Here is a 23,608-nt window from a genome sequence, read left to right as displayed (position 1 = left end):
TACTTTATGTTTAATGGCTATTAAACACAGCTGTAAATAGTGTGTGTATGTTCAACTCTTAGTATTGTTGTCAAGCGACTCCTGTTTAAATGAAGCTTGTTTCTTTATAGTTAAAACCCTAGCCATCCAAATATGATCAGAAATATTTGAAATTTTAAAATGCTCTTTCTTTGCTTCTTTCCAGGCTACTCCGAAGACGGTGGAGCCCAGAAGGGTGAAGTCATCCCCGAGCACGAATTTGCTGAGGGCCCCGTTTGTCTGGATGATGAGAATGAGTTCCCTCCGGTTGGAAACCAGAATAACTGACCAAATTCCCCAGGGTACCCTCCCTGCCCCTGCCCCTGCACACAAACCAGACTTACCTGTTTCTAGTAGGAAGGTTGGACAAAATATTCCTAATGTGTTGCGACATTGTGGCTTCCCAACCCTCTCACAAGTTACCCTGCACACCTAAAGTTAAATCTTGGAAGGATATTACCTTCTTGTATTTCTGTATTTTGTGTACCCATTGTTATTTGTAAAGGATATAGAAAAAAACACTAAAACAGAGCAGAAGGTCCACTCATCCTAAAGAAAAAAACATCAACAGAACATTTGTTCTTTAAGTCAAAGGCTGTCTGAACCATCCTAATGTTAACTCCCATATACTACCACTAACAACAGTGTTAAACATGTTGAAATAATCACTGTGCACAGCTAGAAATTCTGACTTTTATACTACTGTTGAATATATGTATTGTCCAACGACAAATCATTACTATGGTAGCAACCTAAAGAGCAGGTAAGTAGTATGAGCTGACCGACAATACTTAAGCTCAATAATATCCAGGGGTTAAAATAACAAAAGTGCTCCTATGGCCTCAGTCACACTAGGAAAAAATTGGCAATTGGCAAGTTTTTTTTGGGACCAAATACAAATTGTTGACCAACTGGTCACCCAGAGGTTGAGTGTACAGTGCCCCCAACCTCTGAGCGATTGCTTTTGATTGCAAGGCATTTGCACAGGTCATCTGGGGGGAAGCAACCTGCCTCCAAATTATTTCAGTTATTTCAGATTTCCAAATAATTGCCAGCTTATTTATAAATGCAAATAGAACGCCAAAATGTTGCAGTAAGTTGCTGCAACCCGGAGTCAGTCTGCGTGGATGAGGATCTCGTCTGCACCATCATGTTTATTTCTCCAAGTGAGGATACAATGAATCGCGTCAGTGTCAGTTACAAAGATTTGTGGTGGGCAACTCACTGCAAGCTGCACTGAATTCAATGCTGCAAAGCATGTCTTATGTTCAGACTTTCAGAAGGCTGTAGGAGAACCACATATGAGTATACAGCTTGTCATCCTTTTTACAGTGAGTTACAGTGTTTAATCACATTTCAGCATTGCCTTTTCTCAGCAGCGTGCACACAGAGCAAGATTCATTTTTCTTTCTTTCTCTTTCTTTCTTTCCCTCGACAGACACTAATACATACATTACATGTGTCTTTCAAAATTGAGCTATCAGTGGGACTGTGCTAGTGTATTATAGCAGTGTCTGAATGTTATAGTATGTTAGGATTAGTTAAATTAATATTTTATGCTTAACAGATGCCTTAATTCAAGGTTTTCTAACTGTGGGATGTGAGACAGCAGCCCTGGTGCATAACTCCAATTCAGGTTCACAAAGTGTACATAGATTTCAGGTATATGAAGGAAGTGTTTGCAGTGAAGTAAATCTCTGGATAAAACCTGGGCTCCGCCTGAACCTCAGTTCTCAGGGCCACACAGTCCCCAGTTATTCATAACAAAATAAGAGATCACCGTTATCCTTTTAAAGTCTGAGCAATGAAATTAAGACAGAAAATTGAGTGTTTATTGACCCTTCTAACGCTTTAAAATTAATTAAATATTAATTTTGATATATGAGTTTTAACTTGTATCATGCTTACCACATCTGTGTTTTTCTTTGCAATTTATTTCTTAAAAAATGTGTTTTGCAATTTTTTCAGGGGGGAAAGAAATCACACTGATGATGTAAGATTCTCTAAAACTCATGTATCAAGTTTGACACACTAGAAGTTAATGTGTTGTAGCATAAACATGTTGATTCTCCTTCCGCCTTCTCTCACTTTTCTCAACTGTCCCACTGTTTTCAGAGCAGAACGTCCCTGAAACCTGAATTCAAACTGTATCGTGTTGTTATTACATTTCTGGTATCCTCATTTTTGAGCCACACAGTTACGTTGCTCTTGATATAACGTTGGTCATTGATGGAATGAATTAGCTGCAGCTGTTTGTTTATAAATTTATAAAGTTTTCCCAGTCCACTTGTGCTGAGTCCACCCTTGGCTCTGGTAGGACTGACTGAGGACTGAGGTAGACGGCAACAGATTTCAATTAGGGTATTATTGCATACAGCGCTTAAGTGCCAACTTAACCCTGTTTAATCAAAAATTTATAGCAGACTGACTTCGTCTTATTACCGTTTTATCCCAGTTTTATTGCCAAATTAACGCACCAAAGTTGGTTTAAAGACAGCAGCTGAGCATTGCTTCAAAATGATCTGTCTTTGAAGAGACCATTTCAAAGGCAATACCACTGCAAGTTAATTGCATACAGGCATAATTTTTTTTTTCCGCACAGCAGTCTCCGACCGCTGTTTTCCCTAGTGTGACTGGTCCCTGGGAGGTATGCTTAAAACTCACCTAAGATTTTACTTCTTAACAAGCCAAGTGCAATGTTAAGTCTTAGGACATTTATCAGGGCCATTCCTGTGTATGGGGCTCCAGAACATTTCAATCAGTGGTCATAAAAATGTATGATACCTCAGGAGAGACAAGCAGTAGTTCACTCAGAAAGAAATTATACATAGATATTATACAATACACTATTTAAATCACGATACATGCCATAAGTATCATATGACTTGCCGATGCAGCTGTGATACTAATTATGGTAGCAATACACGAGACTGAAAAATCCTGCAGAGTCACAAATGTAACCTGATGAAATATTTTGCTCTGTAGGTGCAGCAGTCGACAGCTAAATGCAAATCCTGGGACGAGCTGTACACGACAAAGCTACAGGTCCATTGTTTTCAGTGCAAGCCTAAAAAACGTGTTATTTACTTAATAATTCTGAATATGTTAACATATACGTCAAGTTATTTTTACATTAATGCATTAAGTATCCTTTTTGTGTAATGTGTTACACATCAACACATAGACTTAACATTCGTAAAATATATGTTAATGGGTTTTTACAGTGTATAATGTGTATATAACATTTCTTTATAGTACTGTTGTAATAAGTAACATAGTAATATGACTTGCCAGAAGGTGGCGCTGTTAGGGCACCTGTGAGCTGCATTGAGCTGTTCAATACTGGACATTTACACCAGAGACTCATTAAATCTTAGAAATGATTTGACCTCTGCAACAAGTTTTGTTTTGTTTGTTTTTTATTTGTAATTATATTATAAATGTTTGAATATTATAATAAAAGCCATCAAATATTCAACAAGATAACAATAAGGATCTATTTTCAGATGTTTGGTCTCCAAAATTTGATTGTCGCAACAAAAGTCTCTGCCCTAAGCCCAATCCTATCCACTAAATTTAGTATGTCTTATGATCTGATATAAGATGTGTTATTTTTCTAAAATTACTGAGAATTACTCCAGCCACTGTTTTACTAACAGGCCAAAGTTCATCCACCTACTTCTCTTTGCCCTCTCATCTTGTTTGTACATGTCCTGTAGCCTCTGGCCATTGAACCCCTTCACTAATGGCTTCTTCTACAAACAAAGTGCTAATCACATTTTTTTAAAGAGTGAGACTTGTTTCTCCAGCTGTGAGCCTGTCTTATCAGCCTCTTCTGTGAGTGTTTACATGTGAATCCCACCCTCAACCCAGCCTGGGGCAACGACAAACAGTCTGTGTCAGGTCACAGCACGGTGCTGCTGACTCGTCTGTCCTGTAATCTGCGATGGACACTGACTTGTCAGTGGCGATGTCCCATAATAGCTTCTCCCTCCTCCGAGCGATCCTCTCCGCTACCACCTGGTATTCAGTTGTCTTGACATCCAAAGGTGTTTCCTCAGCCTCATCACGCTCAAGATCAAATATTAGTGGAGGATCGTGGACCTGCTGCTTTCCTGTTTCTCCACCGCATGCTTCTGCTGCACCTATAAAGAAACAGGAATACATGCATTCCCCATAAGCCCCTTTTCGCCTACATTAAATTGAAGAGTGTTCTGAAACGCTGCTGAGTTACTACTTTAGTTCAGGGTTTAGAATTATTTAAATAAATGCAAAGATTTTTGCAAGATGATGCTTCAGGATGAGAATGAATCTGCTACAATGTAGCCTTTAGGATTGTTTTTCTCTTTTAAACATCTGTCTGCAGAGCAGGGTCACCAGTCTGGTACCACCATGATGACATTATGTAAACCATCCACCACAGTGGTAGGGCATAACAAGCAGCACTGCAAACATATGTGAATAAACACGTCATCAGCATTAGAGAAGTTTGTTTCTCAAGCTGTTTTAATAACATGACATCATGCCCGACTGTAGTGTAATGGATTGTGGATGGTGGGCACGCGTGCCCTCCATTTGACCAGTACCTGTGATGTAGAAAGCTTTGTGTCTCCCACTGCGAACTGTCTGAAGGTCACCAAACCTCCCTGCAGCACCACTGTTAGGGTGGAAGAGAAACTACAGAAAAGAAGGATTGATGTCTGCAGGCAACTCAAAAATACAACATCACTGTGAAAAGTACACTCGCAGGCCACTTGGTAATACAACTTGCTAATACCAGGCTAAACCCTCTTTGGGATTCAGAACTGCCCTAAATCTTCACAGTATAAATAATCAAAGCATTCAATAAGTTGTCAAAACTCTCAGAGATTTTGGTCCACGTCGACACGATAGTGTCAAATAGTGGCCCAGATTTGTCATCTGCATGCCCATGATGCAAACTGCTTGTTTCACCACATCCAAAAGGTGTAAGAGATTGTGAGGTTTGCGACATGGCATTTTATCCTACTTGAATGAGCTATCAGAACATGGGTACATGTGGTCATAAAAGCATGGATATAGTTAGCAACAATACTCAGGTTTTGGCATTTAAACGACTGGTACTCAATTAGTTCTCAGAGAATATAAGAAAGCATCCCTCACACTATTACACTACCAGCAGCAGACTGAACCATGGACACAAGCCAGGATCGTTCAATGCTTTTATTCTATTCAAGCCAAATTCTGACCCCGCATTTAGAGATGCTCTTCTGATAACCCCGGTTGTAATGAGTGGTTATTTGAGTTACTGTTATCTTCCCATCAGCTGGTCATTCTTCTTTGACCTATGTCATCGACAAAGCAGTGTTGACCAAAGAACTGTCGCTCACTGGATATTATCTCCTTTTCCTGGACCATTCTTTGCAAACCCTAGAGATGGTTGTGCAGGAAAATCCCAGCAGATCAGCTGTTTCTTAAATACTCAGACCAGCCTGACTGGCACTAACAACTGCTGAACAGGTGTACGTAGCAAAGTGGCCAGCAAGTGTATACAGCTAAATATAAATTCAAAGTGAATTTTTTTTTCACCTCATGGCCCAACTGTTCACCATGTAGGAGGATATTTGTGGCATCAATGCCATCATAACGTCTGTCAGAAGGGAGTGTTACCCCCGCCAGAGACAGAACAGTTGGGAAGATGTCCATACCACTGCACAAAGAGATAAGGAGTGAGTAAGCACTGTTTTTAATGGCTGGTAAAAGACTGTTGGGTGAGTCAGTAAACAAGGTTCTTCTGTACTCTTTGGCTTTATGACCGTGTAGGGTAGTCATATATTTTATAGGATCTATAAAATTGCTCATCTATATTCACAAATATATTGTATGCATACTATATACCTATTTAAATGATATAAACTAGCCTGTGCACGCTACTAAAGTGGTGCACCTGAGCAGGGACGAGCTGGTGGTATTTGCAGGAATCCTTCCAGGCCAATAAGCCACTGTAGGCACTCTGTGACCACCCTCCCACGTAGTCTGCTTAGCTGAACCGCCACCTAGTACACAGGCAGAAAAAAATGTAAATATGATGATGCAAAGCAATAAAGTGGACGTTATACTGCTCAGGAAGCTTATTTTATTTACCTTTGCTGGTCTGCCATTTGCCTCTGAAGGGCCCTACGCTTCCTGCATACTGGCATTTCTGTTCCCATGGACCGTTGTCACCTGTAAAGAGTGTGCACACAAGGCAAGACATTCAAGACAGTATTACAGGCTTTGTCAGAATATCAGACATGAATCCAGGTGACCAACCAGTGAACCAGATGAGTGTATTGTCTCTGTCTGTGGCCTCAGAAGCATTCTTTATTGCCCCAACCAGACTATCCAGCTCTCGCAGACTGGCAGCATACACTCCACTATTTGGGTGATTATCAGTGGTAGGGGCATCTGGAGATAGTGGAGGGGCCAAGGGGACGTGCATATGAGCAAGTGCTATGTAGAGCAGATAAGGTTGTCCTCGCTCACTGAAAATACAATTAATAAAAGGAAACTGTGTCAAAAAAATAAGGCTGGCGGATGCTGCATTGAAAAAATAAACTATTGGCTTACAAGCAGATTTGTATTAAAGGTAAATGACCTGACAAACTCTTCATTCACTGACTGCCAAATACTATTTCAGACACTTGTCACAGCAACATAACAGTAATCCTGGACAAACACAGTTATGGGGTACTTGGAGAGCAGCCATCAGCGGTGTATTTCCTGCTGATGATGCCTCAGGATATCTGCCATGCTATTGTGCTGTATTGTGCTTCATTCAAAAGCTCCAAACCAGCTTCTACATCAGAATTACCCATTTTTACTCATGCTTAAACTGAAACAAAACCATGTCTGTCAAAAAACAAGCAGTTCTGTGCTTGCAATTAAATTTTTCCATCCAAAACACAGCATTATCAACTTAAAAGAGCTTCACTGATAAAAAACAAACAAACAAAAAAACCCTTCTATGTCTTTACAGCTCATTACTTACAATCACAGCTACACTCGTTCAAATGATGCAGTCATGTAACATAAAGGCATGTTTTTTGTTATGTTTGTAAATTTAATATAGCATATTTCAAAAATATATACTCTACTGCTCTGTTAGCAGGCTATATTCTGTTATTAACAATTTCCATCAGGAATGGTTCAGAAGTCATAATGCACACCACAGAGCCATACTAAAACATTGTGGTAATGTTCTTTCATTACGATAAACATAGACAACTGTGTAGACTGCAGCAGTTTCTCCTTTTGTCATCCAAGGCAATCAACTACAGATGTCTGCAAGAGCTACCTGGTTTCACCCCCCCACCATGTGTCGACAGAGGATCCACAGTACATGCATATCCTCAGGCAATAAAGCAGCATTTTGAAACACTGTTCAGATCAAGCCGATGATAAAAGCCTCACGTGGAATCATTCAAAGAGAATCATATGCACAGACATAGTAACAGACAACAGTTTCTATTGTTGTGGAAGTAATGCGTGAAACTCTAAATCACATCAGATTTCACTTCTTAACTTTCACACACACGCATATTGTCTAAAGAAAGATGTAACATACCTGGCTGTAGGGAACTAGGGCATTTTTGGCTCTGACACATGGTTGCAAAATAAGGCTCAGGAAACGCTGTGCTGCTTTAATGTACATTTTTTTACAGCATATTTGCACTACAGTAACCTTTCTAAACTTAACACAGGTAACTCAGGAGGTGCAAATATGTTTTTAGCTCATACAGTTCTGTACTGGGTTCAACCCAGTACTAGGAAGGTGTAAGGTCTGTGTAAATTAGTGCAACCTCATTGTACCTTGCATTGTGTATAATCCGGAGTGCAGCAGACTTGTATTGCTCTGTTAGTGTCCACAGGTCAAGCGGCTGCTCCACAATAGTGCTATTTTCAATCAGAGGAAGGCCGATTCTGGAATAACAACCTCCATGTATGTTCCTCTTCAATCTAGAGCACAAAAGCAATAGATTGTAATAAAACTACATTTCGCTTGGTGAGGCCTTGGAAGAAAGAACTGGCATCCATTCATGGTTGTTATAGTATAGTAAAAAAAAAATACTTCTAATAAATAAATAGCTACTTGCAAAGTATTGCTAGTCACTGTGCAACCTATACTTTCATTATTGTGTGACACTGTCACAGTACTACACCTGATCACTTGTGGTCCATGTGAGTCACAGGGGAGGCACTGGGGCAGGTTATATCCTGGGATATCAGTACATCCCATGTCATTACTGAAGGGAATACCTAAGTAGTAGTCAAAACCTGCACAAGAGATATAGAAAATATTGCAAATATTGATCAAAGTATCAGCATGTTATCACCTTACCATAAAAAAGGTCTTATCTCTCAACTCTCTACACATGTCCTTATGATAACTAGAGTAGTCAGGTATTTTTCCCTGCACTACCTGTTTATACCTGCCTGAGCACAAGGCTAGTCAGTGCTTTAAAGATGCTGATGTGAAACTTTTGTGGTTGTGGTGCAGGGAAGGGGATGGGACAGGGGCAGTTGTAAGTCTGTCCTGTGTGTTGTCAGGTGCAAATATGTTGTCTCACTAGACACAGCTGGTTGGAGGACGTGATTAGTGACCCTGTGCAGTCTGCTCCCTGCAGTGAGGTTGGGAAATGTTTCACAGATACCAAACAACAAAACTTAAGTGGAAAGATACAGCATTGTGCAACAGGAAAACTGTCTACATTAACCCACTGATCACTGTTTTATGTGAAACACACAAAAAGTATCGAATGCTCAACTGCTAGATAAATTCCTGCACATTAATTTTTTCAGCATTTCTTCTGGCTGTACTGCTGCCGTTTTGCTAACTCTTAGCAGCTCTTAGCAGCTGACTATACACTCTTATACTTCTATAAATTCTCAAAGTATAGAATAGCTTGTGGTTTCCAGTTGAAACATACAATTTACTGTGATTTAGAACAGAGTTTTTGAAACCTTATCAGTACATTTAAATAAAATTGCGTATCAAATTGTGTATCAAAGGTTTACATATTGAAGTGACAAAAGCAAAAGTCTAATATACTGTCATGGTAAAAGAAAGCACAGTGTGTGTCGTTTCAAAGGTTTTAAAGGTAGAATGGTTTAGTTTTGTGATGTTAAATGTGAACAAAGACTTCTGCATTGATGTACCAAAGTATTGCAGAGTGAAATGTGAGGCCATCTGTCTGACAGCTTGTCCAACACATTACAGTGATCCCACATGTAGCAGCATATCCACATCAGAATGACTGACAAAGACAAAATCAAGATGTTATAATGGCCCAGTCAAATTCCAGACCTCAACCTGACTAAAATACTATGTTGGGGCATTAAAAGAGCTGTGCATAAACCTCAGCAACCTTTGAAAGCGAGGGAAGACAACATGGGGGACAAAGTCACACAGAAAATGAATATTTAAAATTATTGCTGCTAAAGGTGATTCTATAAGCTATTAAACCATGGACTACACTTATTTTTTAAACACTGCTTCCACATTTTGGCTCAGTTTTTGTTAAATGAATAATGACACAGTGTAATATATCATTATATTATTTTATTATATTATATTATTATGCTTATATTTTGCACTTAAATAGTTCTTATCTAAAACTAACTGCTATTTTTTCCACTACATGAAGTTGACAGACACTTTGCTTAAATGTCCCACATACCTCTGTTAGTTGGACTGTATAGTCCATTGTGTCCAAGATGCCATTTCCCAATCATGGCAGTGTGATATCCTGCCTTGTGTAATAGCTGGGGTAAGGTAACTTCAGACAGAGGCAGGCCAGCTAGAGACTTCACCCCGAAGTTGTGAGTCACCCCGTTTCTTAGGCCATAACGACCTGTCAGGATAGCAGCACGGGACGGAGAGCATGTCGAGGCTGGGGAGTGGAAGTCGGTCATTCTAGAGAATTAAAAACATAAAAATATTTTATCGTCATACCATCTTGTGGTTTTGTGTTATTCTTGAATTTTTTAAGTTTCTGTTTAGTTTTCATTATTATTCTAACCACATCAAGCTTCACTTTTTCTTTATTTCACTGTCATTTTAGTGAAATTTTCTTGCAAAATCACTGACTTCTGATTTTATTATTCTATTTCCCAGACTGTGTTCCCTGTTTTGTTTATGTATCTGTGCTTCATAACTTTCATTGTCTCTTTCATCTTGGTTAATGTGCAGGAGTCTTCTTGTCTCAATATTATCTGACTTTTGGTTGTTGGCAGGTTTACAATGGAGAGTTCTTTTTAGTGTCTAGTTCTAGCTATCCTGCATGGCTTTGTGACTGTATGCATCTCTCATACTGACTCCTCTTGTTATGAACCGTTTCCTTGTGTGTTCTGCTCTGTGTTATCTGTGTAAATACATGATCAAGATGCTTTTATGTCCTGTGTTTCACGTTTTCTGGATTTCTGTTTGTTCCGGTGTTGCCTGATGCCTTCTGTCATGCTTTCTTGTTGTTGTGCTTCCACTTTTGTTCCTTTTCCCATGGTCTGTGTGAGAACTTTGTCTTTAAAAGGACTCACAAATAAAGGCTCCACTTGTAACTTAACTTCCTGCCTCAAAGTCTTCCTCTAACATAATATCCCATATATTTTCTCTATGGACTTCAGGTCAAGCAAACTGGCTTGCTAATCAAACAGTAATAACATGGTCAACAATTTATTTGGTAGTAGTTTTGGCATTGCTGCTGTGACGGCCAAATCCATGGCCACACTCTAAAGTCGGTAACGCTTGTGTATTTTCATTTCTTCATTTGAACACAATAACACATTTTAGTTTCCAATAAGTTTATTGATTGGTTTGGATACATTTGTTCCATTTGCAAGCGCGCACATTTAGGTTATGTATTCATACCAGTTCATTATTTTGTTTGACTTCTGACTAACTACTTACCTGCCATCATCCCTGGGAGTTGCCGGACAAAAGGGGGTGGACATGGTTTGAAACCACTAAATACAAAGAGCGATAATTGGACCGCACCACCACTTCCTGCTGAAGGGGAGAATGTGTATTTTCTTTAATTTAAAAAAAGCTTTTGTATTTGATTAGATATTTGAGTTTAGGGTTCAGTGGTTTTGATTTTCTTCTTTGGTGTTTAGTTTATAAACAAACCACGCAGTACTGCATCATTTTCGTGGTTTATAATTGTGTTTTGTCTAGTTACCCCTCGTGTGTCATAGTGGTCTGATCAGCCATTATATATACCCTTGTGTGTCATTTCCTGTTAGGTCAGTTATGTTTGTTTGGGCAGTTGCTTGGTTTGTTAAATTTGCAGTCTTTGCCTGAGCTTCGATTTGTTTCTTTGATCTCTTTTATGAGCTCAACATTTGGTATTTTTGTAAATATGATTTTTGGGGTTAAATAAATGGAAACCCTATTTTCTATTCATTCCTTTGAGTCCTCCTGCTTTTTCAACTTGGTCCATCACAGTTGCCATGTGCTATGCCTTGTTGGAAAAGGAAATCAGCATCTCCATAAAGAATGTCAATAGATGGAGGGCTCAAAAATGACTAAGCTGATTGTGGATTTCATCAAACACACTGAACCATCCGCCACCAATATGAGAAGATAGTATGGCACTCAAAATCACAGACTCCCACCGGACTTGTATTCTTAATCTCTCTGGTGTTCCTCTAGAGTGCAGGTCCTCGATTTCTAAACACAATATTGACTTTTGTCTAAAAAGAGAATTTTGGGCCACTGAACAACAGTCCGCTTACTTTTCCCCTGAGCTCAGATAAGATTAGACTTAATTAGAAATGCAAAGGTCACAGCTCTTTTTCAGAAGACAGCAATGTGTGCTACCTCTTGATGCACTGACAAAATCTTCACTCCACTCCTTGTAATGCTCTGGAGGTTGGAACCATCCCTGTTGCTTGTACATCTTTTCCTGTGACACTAATTATTAACTAATTGTGGTAGTGTGGTTAATAATAATTACTTATTATTAATCTCTAGCTCAGTTCCAGAGCATGCCTTCATCCTGTGTTGCTCACCTCAAACCCAACCGGCCGTGACAGATGGCTGCCCCTCCATGAGCCTAGCTCTGCTAGAAGTTTCTTCCTGTTAAAAGAGCATTTTTCCATCCCACTGTTGCCAAAGCGCTTACTTAATTGAATTGTCCCCTCCAGTCCACCTTCCATTAATATTCTTTGATACAGTACCCTGTGAACACCAAGCCTTTTTAGCCTTAATGACTGTCAAAGCAGCAGTATTCTCCATCACTGAGTTTACTAGTACTGAACTATACAGTGGGGCAAAAAAGTATTTAGTCAGCCACCGATTGTGCAAGTTCCCCCACTTAAAATGATGACAGAGGTCAGTAATTTGCACCAGAGGTACACTTCAACTGTGAGAGACAGAATGTGAAAAAAAAATCCATGAATTCACATGGTAGGATTTGTAAAGAATTTATCCGTAAATTAGGGTGGAAAATAAGTATTTGGTCACCTCAAACATGGAAAATCTCTGGCTCTCACAGACCTGTAACGTCTTCTGTAAGAAGCTTTTCTGTCCCCACTCGTTACCTGTATGAATGGCACCTGTTTGAACTCATCATCTGTATAAAAGACACCTGTCCACAGCCTCAAACAGTCAGACTCCAAACTCCGCCATGGCCAAGACCAAAGAGCTTTCGAAGGACACCAGGAAAAGTATTGTAGACCTGCACCAGACTAGGAAGAGTGAATCTACAATAGGCAAGCAGCTTGGTGTGAAAAAATCAACTGTGGGAGCAATCATCAGAAAATAGAAGACATACAAGACCACTGATAATCTCCCTCGATCTGGGGCTCCACGCAAGATCTCATCCCGTGGGGTCAAAATGATCATGAGAATGGTGAGCAAAGATCCCAGAACCACACAGGGGGACCTGGTGAATGACCTGCAGAGAGCTGGGACCAAAGTAACAAAGGTCACCATCAGTAACACACTACAACGGCAGGGAATCAAATCCCGCAGTGCCAGACGTGTTCCGCTGCTGAAGCCAGTGCATGTCCAGGCCCGTCTGAAGTTTGCCAGAGAGCACATGGATGATACAGCAGAGGATTGGGAGAATGTCATGTGGTCAGATGAAACCAAAGTAGAACTTTTTGGTATAAAGTCAACTCGTCGTGTTTGGAGGAAGAAGAATACTGAGTTGCATCCCAAGAACACCATACCTACTGTGAAGCATGGGGGTGGAAACATCATGCTATGGGGCTGTTTTTCTGCCAAGGGGACAGGACGACTGATCCGTGTTAAGGACAGAATGAATGGGGCCATGTATCGTGAGATTTTGAGCCAAAACCTCCTTCCATCAGTGAGAACTTTGAAGATGAAACGAGGCTGGGTCTTCCAACATGACAATGATCCAAGACACACCGCCCGGGCAACAAAGGAGTGGCTCCGTAAGAAGCATTTGAAAGTCCTGGAGTGGCCTAGCCAGTCTCCAGACCTCAACCCCATAGAAAATCTGTGGCGGGAGTTGAAAGTCCATGTTGCTCGGCGACAGCCCCAAAACATCACTGCTCTCGAGAAGATCTGCATGGAGGAATGGGCCAAAATACCAGCTACTGTGTGTGCAAACCTGGTAAAGACCTATAGTAAACGTTTGACCTCTGTTATTGCCAACAAAGGTTATGTTACAAAGTATTGAGTTGTATTTTTGTTATTGACCAAATACTTATTTGCCACCCTGATTTACGAATAAATTCTTTACAAATCCTACCATGTGAATTCATGGATTTTTTTTTCACATTCTGTCTCTCACAGTTGAAGTGTACCTCTGGTGCAAATTTCTGACCTCTGTCATCATTTTAGGTGGGGGAACTTGCACAATCGGTGGCTGACTAAATACTTTTTTGCCCCACTGTATATGCTGGTGTACTGTGCCTCAGATAATAGTATTGAAATACTGACATCAAAAACACCCAAGGGTAGAAACATCCGTCTGATACATAATGAATATAAAATAAGAAAAGGTTCATAGATCTGAATCAAATTCTGTACCGTAGTCCTTGCAGGGCCATCAGGTTGAGGTAAGGTGTGTTGTTTGCCCTCTCTTCGAGCTGATTAGCATCCAGATCACCCCAGCCAATGTCATCTGCCAGTATGATGATGAAATTGGGTTTTTCTTTGGGTTTATCAGCTGTGGGTCCATGCTGGGACACTGTGTGGAGCAGCAGCCCGAATAGCAGCATTGCAGTAGGAGGAAGCTGGGGTGTGCCCTCCGCCATTTTGAATCAAAACCTGCAAAAGATTACTTGCAATTATAACCTTAATTCCCCAAAAAGGGATGCTTTGTAATAATAAAAACAGAAAGCAATGATCTACAAATCTAAAAGCCCATATTCTAATCACAATAGAAAAAATAGAGCAAAGAAAACAGAAATATTTCACAAAGACTGTTTGTTCACTTTGAATTGTATGGCAGCAACACAGAGACTGAAAAGGAAGGAACAAGACTGAAAATCAATATGCTCGTGATAGCTCCTCCGTCATGGTCGTGGATCTTTTCACTCAGCATTTTCAGTTATGGACTAAGATTTATATTGTTTAGTATTCTGAGTTATTAGTTCTAATTTTTTTATCCATGGATTTTAGATATCAATGGTGTGCTGCTTTGTTTTTATCCTTAGGCTGTAGTTTAGTTCTTGGTTTTAGTTTGTTTACGTTCTCTTCCTTTTTGTTATGTCTCCCTCTGCATTTCCTGACACCTAACACAGAGAAGTCTCCTTTTCTGCGTTCAGTGTTCTCCCGTTTTAGTTACTTCCTGTTTTATTTTGGTAAACTTTGTCCCAGGTGTTTAGCTTTCGGCTTTACTTTCCCAAGTCTTGTTTCCGTGATTGGTCCCAACTATGCTCCCACCTGTTTCCTCTTCTTTGTCGTCGTCTGAATGTCCCCTTGTTTCTTGTCATTTCTTTCCCACTTGGTAGTGTGTTGTCCTTGTTCCACGTCCACTAGTGATTATTGGTTGTTGATTATTAGCTCAGCTTTTGATGTAATAGTTCCATAATAAACCTGCCTCTGGAGCTTATTTTCTATCAAGAGTCCTACATTTTGGTCCACATACTTCCCACCACACTGCCAAATCGTGACAGCCTCAGGAGGAAGTGCATTAAAATCTGCATATGCAGGTTAAAGCTCTACTGTACAAAGTAGAACCAGTGTTTGCACATGATCCAGAAACGCTGCTGTCTGCTCTGGGCAAAAGTGAAATTAAAATGGACTCAGGCAAAGTGAAAAACTGTTCTTTGGTCAGACAAATCAAAATTTGAAATTTTTTTTGGAAGACATGGACATCAAACAAAGGACTATCTGGCTTGTTATCAGTGCTTGGTTCAAAAACCTGCAACTCTGATGGTACATGGATGCATCAGTTCTTATGGAATTGTCAGCTTACACACTTTAAAAAGCAGCATCACTGCTGAAGGGTATATACAAGTTTTAGAGCAACATCCAGATGATATTTTTTTCAGTGAAGTCTTTGTATATTTGAGCACGATGAAGATAAACCACGCACTGCAATGATTACAGCAGCATGACTTCATAGGAGAAGAGATCAGGTGCTGAAGTGAAGACCTTTCACCAGCTGAAAACATCTGGCACACCATGACAGGAAAAATGTGACAAAAACGACCCAGTACAATGTGACCATATTTCTCTCTCAAATGTCCAGCAGCTGGTCTCCTCAGATTATGAGCTGTTGTTAAAAGAAGACTTGATGCTACAGAATGGTGAAAATGCTAGACATCCCTGTGTATCAACACAGCACATCAATAATACAGCTTTATTAACTATCAGGCATTGACCAGTGCTACTAGTTTTAAATCTGAGTGTTTGTGACTGTTGTGTAGTCTAGGATCAGAGTATTATAAACTAGCATGGACCAAGATGCCGCTATGTTTAAGCTTCTATGGAAAATTACTAACTACATTTCAAGATTTTGCAGAGTAAGCTTACACAGAATAAAGAGATCAGTCGATCCAAATTACCTTAAATCATTTCAAAACCTGTTACATATCCTGTAATAAGAGACGCGATCTCTCTAATCATGCAGGTAGTGTTCCTGTTGCAACCCACTTTTTATCAAAGCAGCCTAGTTTGTTGAGGGCAAATCAGTTAGCCTCTGATCACGACCCGTGCTCAACTTTCTGCTTCATCACACCAGCACGTGTGATGTTTGTCTAGTTCCTAACAGTTTTAAGATGGTGTCAGCATTTGTGGTTAAGAATTAATCAACAAAAAAGCTGAAATTTTATAGGTGCATCAAAAGAGTCGTCAGTAAGCCCACTGGGTCAGATGTCAGTGAGTAAAATCTTTTGGCATAGAGCAGCAGAGTTAGTTCCTTGGACAGTATTTGTTTTTTAAAGAATCCTTAAGAAAAAAACAAGTATTACATTATGTATGAATGGACAATGTAACTGTAGAAGGATACCCTAAAAAGTGCAATCCTTAATTCAGGTAAATGGCAGTCATCACTTTTTAACCAAACAAAGTTTAGGGATTTAAAAAACAAACAAACAACAAATCTGTACTTTTCTGATTTGACAAAACGTTTTTCAAATATTCAAGCCTGAGGTTGGGCACAAACTCCCAGTCTGTCTCTCTCTCTCTGGCCAGCTATTAACTCAGAGCACCGCTCAAACAACACCCCAAGTTAAAGAACTTTGTGTGTGTATGTGTGTTTAGTTTGCCGGGGTACTATGAAGAACTGGCTGCAACCAGATCTCTTTAACCCCTTCTTCCACCCCCCACCCCGTTCTCGTTCATGAATGTCAGCTTTTATCTGATACAGCATGCTTGTACACGTGCTTACATATATGTAATATATGTCAGTGTGGGTGTCTGTGTACACGTGTGTGTCCTTGTGAGAGAAAAAAAACGCCTGTGGAAATATGTGCACCATAAGTTAGCTTAAGTTTGAAAGTTTATTGACGTCGCTCGCGCGCCACTTACGGGACTATAGCAACGAGCGAAGACAGGACCCTCTGAAAGTAGCTTCTTACAGGTGAGACAGCTCACTCCGACTTATTACAGCCATGTCATTACAAACGAATACGTTCGCTTTTAATTAGCTACTTCAAATAATTATCCGGCCAACACGCGACGCACAAATACTTACAAACTATTTGTGAGCACTTATTTAGACGTTATTGCCCAAGGGTATCACGCGCCCCCGCAGACGGACCGGATTGCGTCAGTCGCACGAGAACGGACCGTTGGGGTGGGGCACCCAAAGGTTAACATTACCACCCGCGTCTCTGGCTCTTAATTTAAAGTTATTTCTTTACAGCTAAATATTGTTCAGTGGTCAATTTCCGGCTGTAATTAAACCGTTCTATTTTATGTTATTTAATTTTAAAGCACATATATATCATATTTCTCTATTAATTTGGATCCACACAAAGACGATAAAGGTAGAAAAATTTCAAACGCCTGAAAAAACCCCAAAAGAAAAAAAACAAAACAAGCTGCAGTCTGTGGTTGTCAGTTAGTATTTTTCAACGCCTTAAACATGTCTAAATGTCGATTATATCCTTCGGGATTAGTTTCGTCTTGTGACTACTTTCCTTGATGCATTTGATAATATTTAAGAAACGGATCACTTAGGTTATGAAATGATACTTTTAAAGAGCCGAACCATTTGTGCGTACTGATTAAACATTAGTTAATTTGTTAGTAAATTAGTTAAATGTTGACCTTTAAAAAACAGTTTATTAAAATCAGTTTTATTTATATATCACCAAATCACAAAAACAGCCCCCTTGAGAGGTTTTATATTGTAGTTTACCCTACAATATATATATAATGTATATTATTACAAGAATAACAGAGAGAAAATCCGAACAGTCAGACAGTGGGAAGGAAAAACTCCCTTTTAACAGGAAGAAATCTCTGGCAGAACCAAGCTCAGGGAGGGCAATCCATCTGCCACAACTGGTTGAGGGTGACTCACCAGCTATTTTATTAGGTACACAAGACCAAAAACCAAAAACTATCCCCCACACCATTACAGTACAACCACCACCAATCTTTTATGTTGTTTATGCAAATTCTAACTCTACCATGTGAATCAAGACTTATCTGACCTGGCAAAATTTTTCCAATCTTCTATTGTCCAGTTTGGACATGAGTGACACCCAGTGTGGTCTTCTGCTGCTTTAGCCCATCTGCTTCAAGGTTTGATGTGCTGTTCATCCATAGATGTTTATTTGCATACCTTGGCTCTAACAAGTGGTTACGTTATTGCTGCCTTCCTATCAGCTCAAAGCAGTCTGGCCAATCTAATCTGACCTCTGTAAAGCCCAGAGATGATTGTGTGGGAAAATCCCTGCAGACCAGGCCATCTGGCACTAACAACCATGCCAGGATCAAAGTCAGTTAAATCAACTTTCTTCTCCATTCTGATGCTCAGTGACCATGTCTACAATCCTAAATACACTGAATTTCTGCTATGTGATTGGCTGAGTTAACAGCCAATCACATGTTCTACTGCTTGAGTTAACAAGCAGTTTATCTAATAAAGGGATGTGTAAGCATATGTATAAAATTAAAATGTTAATGGAAGATTCACTGAACAGCTTAGTAAGTGTCACAAAATATATGTTAAAATGTTTTTATTTTATTTTATTAGTCCTTTATTTATCCAGGTAAAAAATCTCATTGAGATTAAAAATCTAATTTTCAAGAGAGACCTGGCATCATGGCAACAACAGTCAAAATGTGATCCATTGATGTGCTTGTGTGTGTTTGCTTTTGCATGTAATAATAAAGAATATGCATGATGACAGACTTTTATCATTCTGGTCATTCACTGATATTTACATGTTTTACAGAAAAGAATACAGAGTAATTGTGTGGCTCAAGAGTTGGGAGTTCGCCTTGCCGGTTCGAGCCCCAGCGTGGACAGTCTCGGTCGTTGTGTCCTTGGGCAAGACACTTCACCCGTTGCCTACTGGTGGTGGTCAGAGGGCCCGGTGGCGCCAGTTTCCGGCAGCCTCGCCTCGGTCAGTGCGCCCCAGGGTGGCTGTGGCTACACACATCACCAGTGTGTGAATGTGTGTGTGAATGGGTGGATGACTGGATGTGTAAAGCGCTTTGGGGTCCTTAGGGACTAGTAATAGTAACTAGCCATTTACCATTTAACTGAAAATTTACAGCAGGTGTACAGAATGCCATAGTTGTTTGTTTGTTTGTTTTTCAACAATATATGACATGTAATATGAGAAGCCTGTATATCAAAAACAGGATTTACACTATGCTTAACATACCAGCACAGCTTATGAAGGCTAGGTTCAGAAATTTTACAAAATCTGGTAGGAGGGGGATACTTACACAACAGCTTTGCAGCTCTGGAGAGTTATGAGGTCAAACAAACCACGCTGGAGATTATAAATCCAAACACAGGTAGGTTGGGAGACCTGGGAATCCCATAAAAAATACTCAGATGCATGGAAAATGTATAATTCCTGCACATAATTTCACAAAGGAGCTGTATTTCTATATCACCTGGTGGTACATTTAAGGATTTAGGATTTAATCTGTCATTATTGCTTCACTTTTTTCTCCCGTTCTTACAAAAATAAAAACATATTTGCTCAGCTTCATTAATAATTGATCAGGGAGAATGGAGAGACTGAACTTCAGCGGCTGTTGCCTTTCCCCCTCCTGACCATCTTTTGTTGCAGCACTGCCAGTGTTTGTACATTAAACAGATGTCCGTAAGAATGTACAGAGAGACTTTATTTAAGAGGCAAGCAGCTAAAGAAAGACCGATATAAAAGAGGGTGTAACACTATATGAACTTCTACTGGAAACACCAGCCAGTTATCAAGTCAGCTGATTTGAGTAATTTGACAAGGATCAGGCTTACCACCTCTTACTCAGACTGTCTGTGATCAGAAGAGGAACACTTCAAAAAGCTGTGACTCAGTCCTCACAGAGCTGAAGCTGGCTTTTGTGCGGCAGGTACCTACAGCACCACAGCAGCGCGTGCGCTCCCTGATGCTGGATCGTTTATTGCTAGAAGAAAAAAAAAGGCAACTCGCTTCTCCTTACATTTACCGCTCAGGCTGCCGAACGAGAGCAATTTCCAGTTTAAGATGAATTTTCCCCGAATGCGTCATTAAAGTATTCCTGCCGGTTTGTGTGAGCGAAACGGAATTGTGGGTTTGATCTGTAAGTACTTACAGCGAGTCCCGGCCAGTGTCCTGCGGCTATGGGCGCATTCTCGTTCCGCTCGTGTTGACGCGTCAGAGCGCCTCTACAGTAACAGTCCAGCATTTGTTGCCACCCTACTTTGTGTTTTTGTCTTAATTCGATCATCCATTCAAAGTACGCACATTTGATTTATTATTATTATTACTTTTTTTTAATTGATTACTTTGCAGTTATGCTAATCCGCTGTTTTTCTTTCCAGGGCATGGGATTGAGTGGTTTCTTGGGGCCCAATGTGTACTCGGAGGTCCCCGACGGTGGCTGGGGATGGGTGGTGGCTGTGGCATTTTTCTTGGTGGAGGTGTTCACCTATGGCACCATCAAAAGCTTTGGCATCTTCCTCCAGAACTTGATAGATGAGTTTGGAGAGACCAACAGTCGAGTCTCCTGGATTGTTTCCATTAGTGTGTTTGTCATGGCATTCAATGGTAAGCACATGTGTTGTTGCTATGTGGCTGCAGCTTTAAAAAACTTAACATTACATGCGTACAAAAATAACATTGAAATAATGAGAATCGCTGTACCACTTAGCACCTTTTGCTTCCATGATGACCAACCGCTTTGGCTTTCAACTTGTTGTCATGACTGGAGGACTGCTTATTACTTCTGGCACCATCGCCACCATCTTTACCAGCTCCATAAACCAAATCTACATCACCTACGGATTAGTTGCAGGTATTCATTTAGTCACTTTTTCACTACTTTTCCACTTCAAAAAACTTTGCACACAATGCTGTTATTCTTTGAATTTCTTGTACATATTTATTCAACTGTTCAGGCATGGGTTACTGTCTGACCTTCCTCCCCACGGTGACCATCCTTTCTCAGTATTTCAACCATCGGCGATCTCTGGCCACTGCTGTCGCTTCTACTGGAGAGTCCCTGTCAATGTTTGCTTTGGCACCAGGTGGGATGTTTTTTATAAAGACGCTTTAAAGACAAGTGTGAGTGACAGGGGTTAGAAAAAACGTGATTAATATTCCCAAATAATATCAAGAAAAGATTACAGTTTGCAACAGTTTCAACATCACATTTTCATTTCATAAGCCAGATCTTGAACATTACATACTTAATACTCATGCAGATTTGTTTGTGGACACTCATGGAATGCCTCTTCTTCCCTCTTAGCCTTTGCAGCATTAAGGGACCATATTGGCTGGAGAAATACCATGGCAGTATTAGGAGCTTTGCAAAGCGTCATCATCATCTGTGGCGCATTGCTTCGGCCGATAATTATTAAACCCAATGAGACGCTGAAACCAGAGGCTGACACCTTAACCTTAAAAGATCTGAGCAAACATAATGACTGTACAGAGGGCACAACTTCAGGGGTCTCTGTGACAAACAAGGCATTCTCTGATCAAAATACCTTCTGCAGTTTGACTAACGAGCTAACTACAGGCTCTGTGAGCACTGCAGACTCTGGTGTTCAGTCTCTAAGTGACACTGACAGCGGCAAGCAACAGGAGACATCTTTACCTCACAAAGAAGCAAAGGTGGAGATTGAACGGGAACAACTGGAAGAAAGCAAGGGAGAAATAAAAACATCTGAAAAAGAGGAAAAAACAAGCAGAGATGCAGAAAAACAAGCGATGAAAGAGGAACTAAACAATGCAGCTGACAAAAAGTTATCTGAAAACAATTCCAAACTCTTGGACTTCTCCATCCTCAAAGAGTGCAGCTTCATTTTCTATTCTCTCTTTGGACTGTTTGCCACTCTGGGCTTTTTCGCTCCACAGCTCTACATCATCCAGCTGAGTGAGAGTCGAGGAGTCGAAAAGGACCACGCGACTTACATGCTCTCCACCATAGCCGTGGCTGAAATCTTAGGCCGATTCTCTATTGGATGGATCCTCACACGGAGGCAGTTTAGGAAGAAGAAGCTTTTGGTGCTTTTAGCCTGTGTGATTACACTGACTGTGGTGCTGGTGGGATTTACTTTGGTCACAGAGTTTTACGGCCTAGCTGTGTGCTGTGCTCTCTACGGGTTCTTCCTGGGAACTGTGGTGTGCACCCACATTCCTCTGCTGGCTGAGGATGATGTGGTGGGCATAGAGAGGATGACTTCAGCTGCTGGCGTCTATGTTTTCATCCAGAGCTTTGCTGGGCTGGCAGGACCACCACTTGGAGGTACTGAGGAATGACATATTTACTGGACATAACCTCCAGGATCAACTTTACTACAAATGATACTATATCTTAAAACAATATATATTTTAGTAGTGAAAAACACACATGTTCATTTATGGGATTTATGGGAATCTTATACTTGTAGTTACAACTCATAATCTTGCAAAATACACACAAACCAAAAGTATAAAGTTTGGCTGGATCATCTAGATCAGGATATTTGATTCAGTCCCTGCAGAACATGACAAGACACAATGCAATTGCTTCCAGCCTTTGTTTAAGATGAGTACATAGACCTTTTGACAAGCTGGCTTTTTAGTTCTTACTTCTACCTCTATTCTCCTTTGCTCCTCAGGCATGCTGGTGGACATGACCCATAACTATGGATCAGCCTTCTACTCTTGTGCAGCTGGCATGGCTCTGAGTGCTTTGTTCCTGGGTTTGGTGAAGCCTGCTAAGAGAGGATTTTCCTGTATGAGGAGAAGACGCTCTGAAAGCAATGCAGCCCACAAGGAGGAGAGTGAAGAGCAAACTGAGGAGAACTAGAGATCCAAATGATTTCTCTGACTTTGACACTAAGTGATGTAGAGGGTGTTTTACCTTTTAAGCTGATGTAAAATGAGAGTAATAAAGGGTTCAAGCCATAGAACGGTAGTTAAAGGCTAATGCTGATAAACTGTAACAGCATGAATACACTGAAGAGAAAGACGCTTACTAAGTGCTTAAAATCTGCCTTTGTAGGTCTGGTTTCTGAGAGCAATCTCAAAAATTTTTAGACCACAGTATCTAAGTAATAATTGTGCCTTAATTACCTGATATACCAAACAGTGTTTTTAACAGTGTCAGTACCTTTAAATTATCTTTGAAGAAGCTTCATTTAGTCTTGCACTTAATGGATGGCAGTGACAAAGGGTACACTCAGAGTGATTAAGCGTTAAGGGAGGTGTCTTAGTTTGACAGGAGACTTTAACACTGACGCTCAATAATTACCTCAGTGATCAGTTCAATAACAATAGCCAGACAAAATGTGATGCTAATGTTGCAGCAAGAACAATCAGTTGCACAGATCTTTGTTACACTTGTTATGGGAAATACCTGAAGCTCAGGACAATTTGATTATATGTGTTTTACTTGCAATCAAATCAAACTGTCACTTAGTTAACGGTGCACTGCTATTTAATACGGGATGTCAACCCGCAAACAATTTTTGTATCAAAAACGTGTTTGTTC

General features: G+C 40.3%; 3 protein-coding genes across 5 annotated transcripts in view; 2 read left to right on the top strand and 1 right to left on the bottom strand.

Annotated features, from left to right (window-relative positions):
• The window catches only part of wipi1 (WD repeat domain, phosphoinositide interacting 1), a 13,940-nt gene extending 10,446 nt beyond the window's left edge, over positions 1–3,494 (top strand). Inside the window, exon 12 of the mRNA XM_085361290.1 lies at positions 185–3,494. Within this exon, the coding sequence (XP_085217416.1) occupies positions 185–306 (122 nt within the window). The 3' untranslated portion in view covers positions 307–3,494. The remainder of the gene's footprint in view (positions 1–184) is intronic.
• arsg (arylsulfatase G) lies at positions 3,414–20,325 on the bottom strand. Its single transcript, XM_085361289.1, has 12 exons — positions 20,222–20,325; positions 19,367–19,452; positions 14,039–14,278; positions 9,717–9,952; positions 8,199–8,313; positions 7,849–7,995; positions 6,310–6,521; positions 6,142–6,222; positions 5,945–6,053; positions 5,587–5,707; positions 4,605–4,695; positions 3,414–4,163 (listed from the first exon to the last, which is right to left on the bottom strand). Exons 3-12 carry the CDS (start codon positions 14,263–14,265, stop codon positions 3,883–3,885), a joined length of 1,620 nt encoding a protein of 539 aa, XP_085217415.1. The 5' UTR covers positions 14,266–14,278; positions 19,367–19,452; positions 20,222–20,325; the 3' UTR covers positions 3,414–3,882.
• LOC146626417 (monocarboxylate transporter 7-like) lies at positions 16,861–23,608 on the top strand. 3 transcript variants are annotated; one of them, XM_085361288.1, is made up of 7 exons: positions 16,861–17,039; positions 18,868–19,038; positions 20,451–20,676; positions 20,780–20,923; positions 21,027–21,155; positions 21,377–22,378; positions 22,734–23,608. In XM_085361288.1, the coding sequence occupies exons 3-7, from the start codon at positions 20,454–20,456 to the stop codon at positions 22,922–22,924; spliced, it is 1,689 nt and encodes a 562-aa protein (XP_085217414.1). In that variant the 5' UTR covers positions 16,861–17,039; positions 18,868–19,038; positions 20,451–20,453; the 3' UTR covers positions 22,925–23,608. The 3 variants fall into 3 exon arrangements, with proteins under 3 accessions (XP_085217414.1, XP_085217413.1, XP_085217412.1); XM_085361287.1 differs by lacking the exons at positions 16,861–17,039; positions 18,868–19,038 and adding an exon at positions 19,651–19,999 and having other exon boundaries at positions 22,734–23,607; XM_085361286.1 differs by lacking the exons at positions 16,861–17,039; positions 18,868–19,038 and adding an exon at positions 19,651–20,365 and having other exon boundaries at positions 22,734–23,607.

This window comes from Diplotaxodon limnothrissa, linkage group LG8 (genome assembly GCF_057381915.1).
Source record: "Diplotaxodon limnothrissa isolate DT_005_m linkage group LG8, D_limnothrissa_male_GT1.1, whole genome shotgun sequence".
NCBI classification, from domain to species: domain Eukaryota; kingdom Metazoa; phylum Chordata; class Actinopteri; order Cichliformes; family Cichlidae; genus Diplotaxodon; species Diplotaxodon limnothrissa.
Note: the sequence above shows the minus strand (reverse complement) of the source record. Positions and strands in the feature narration are given on the sequence as shown.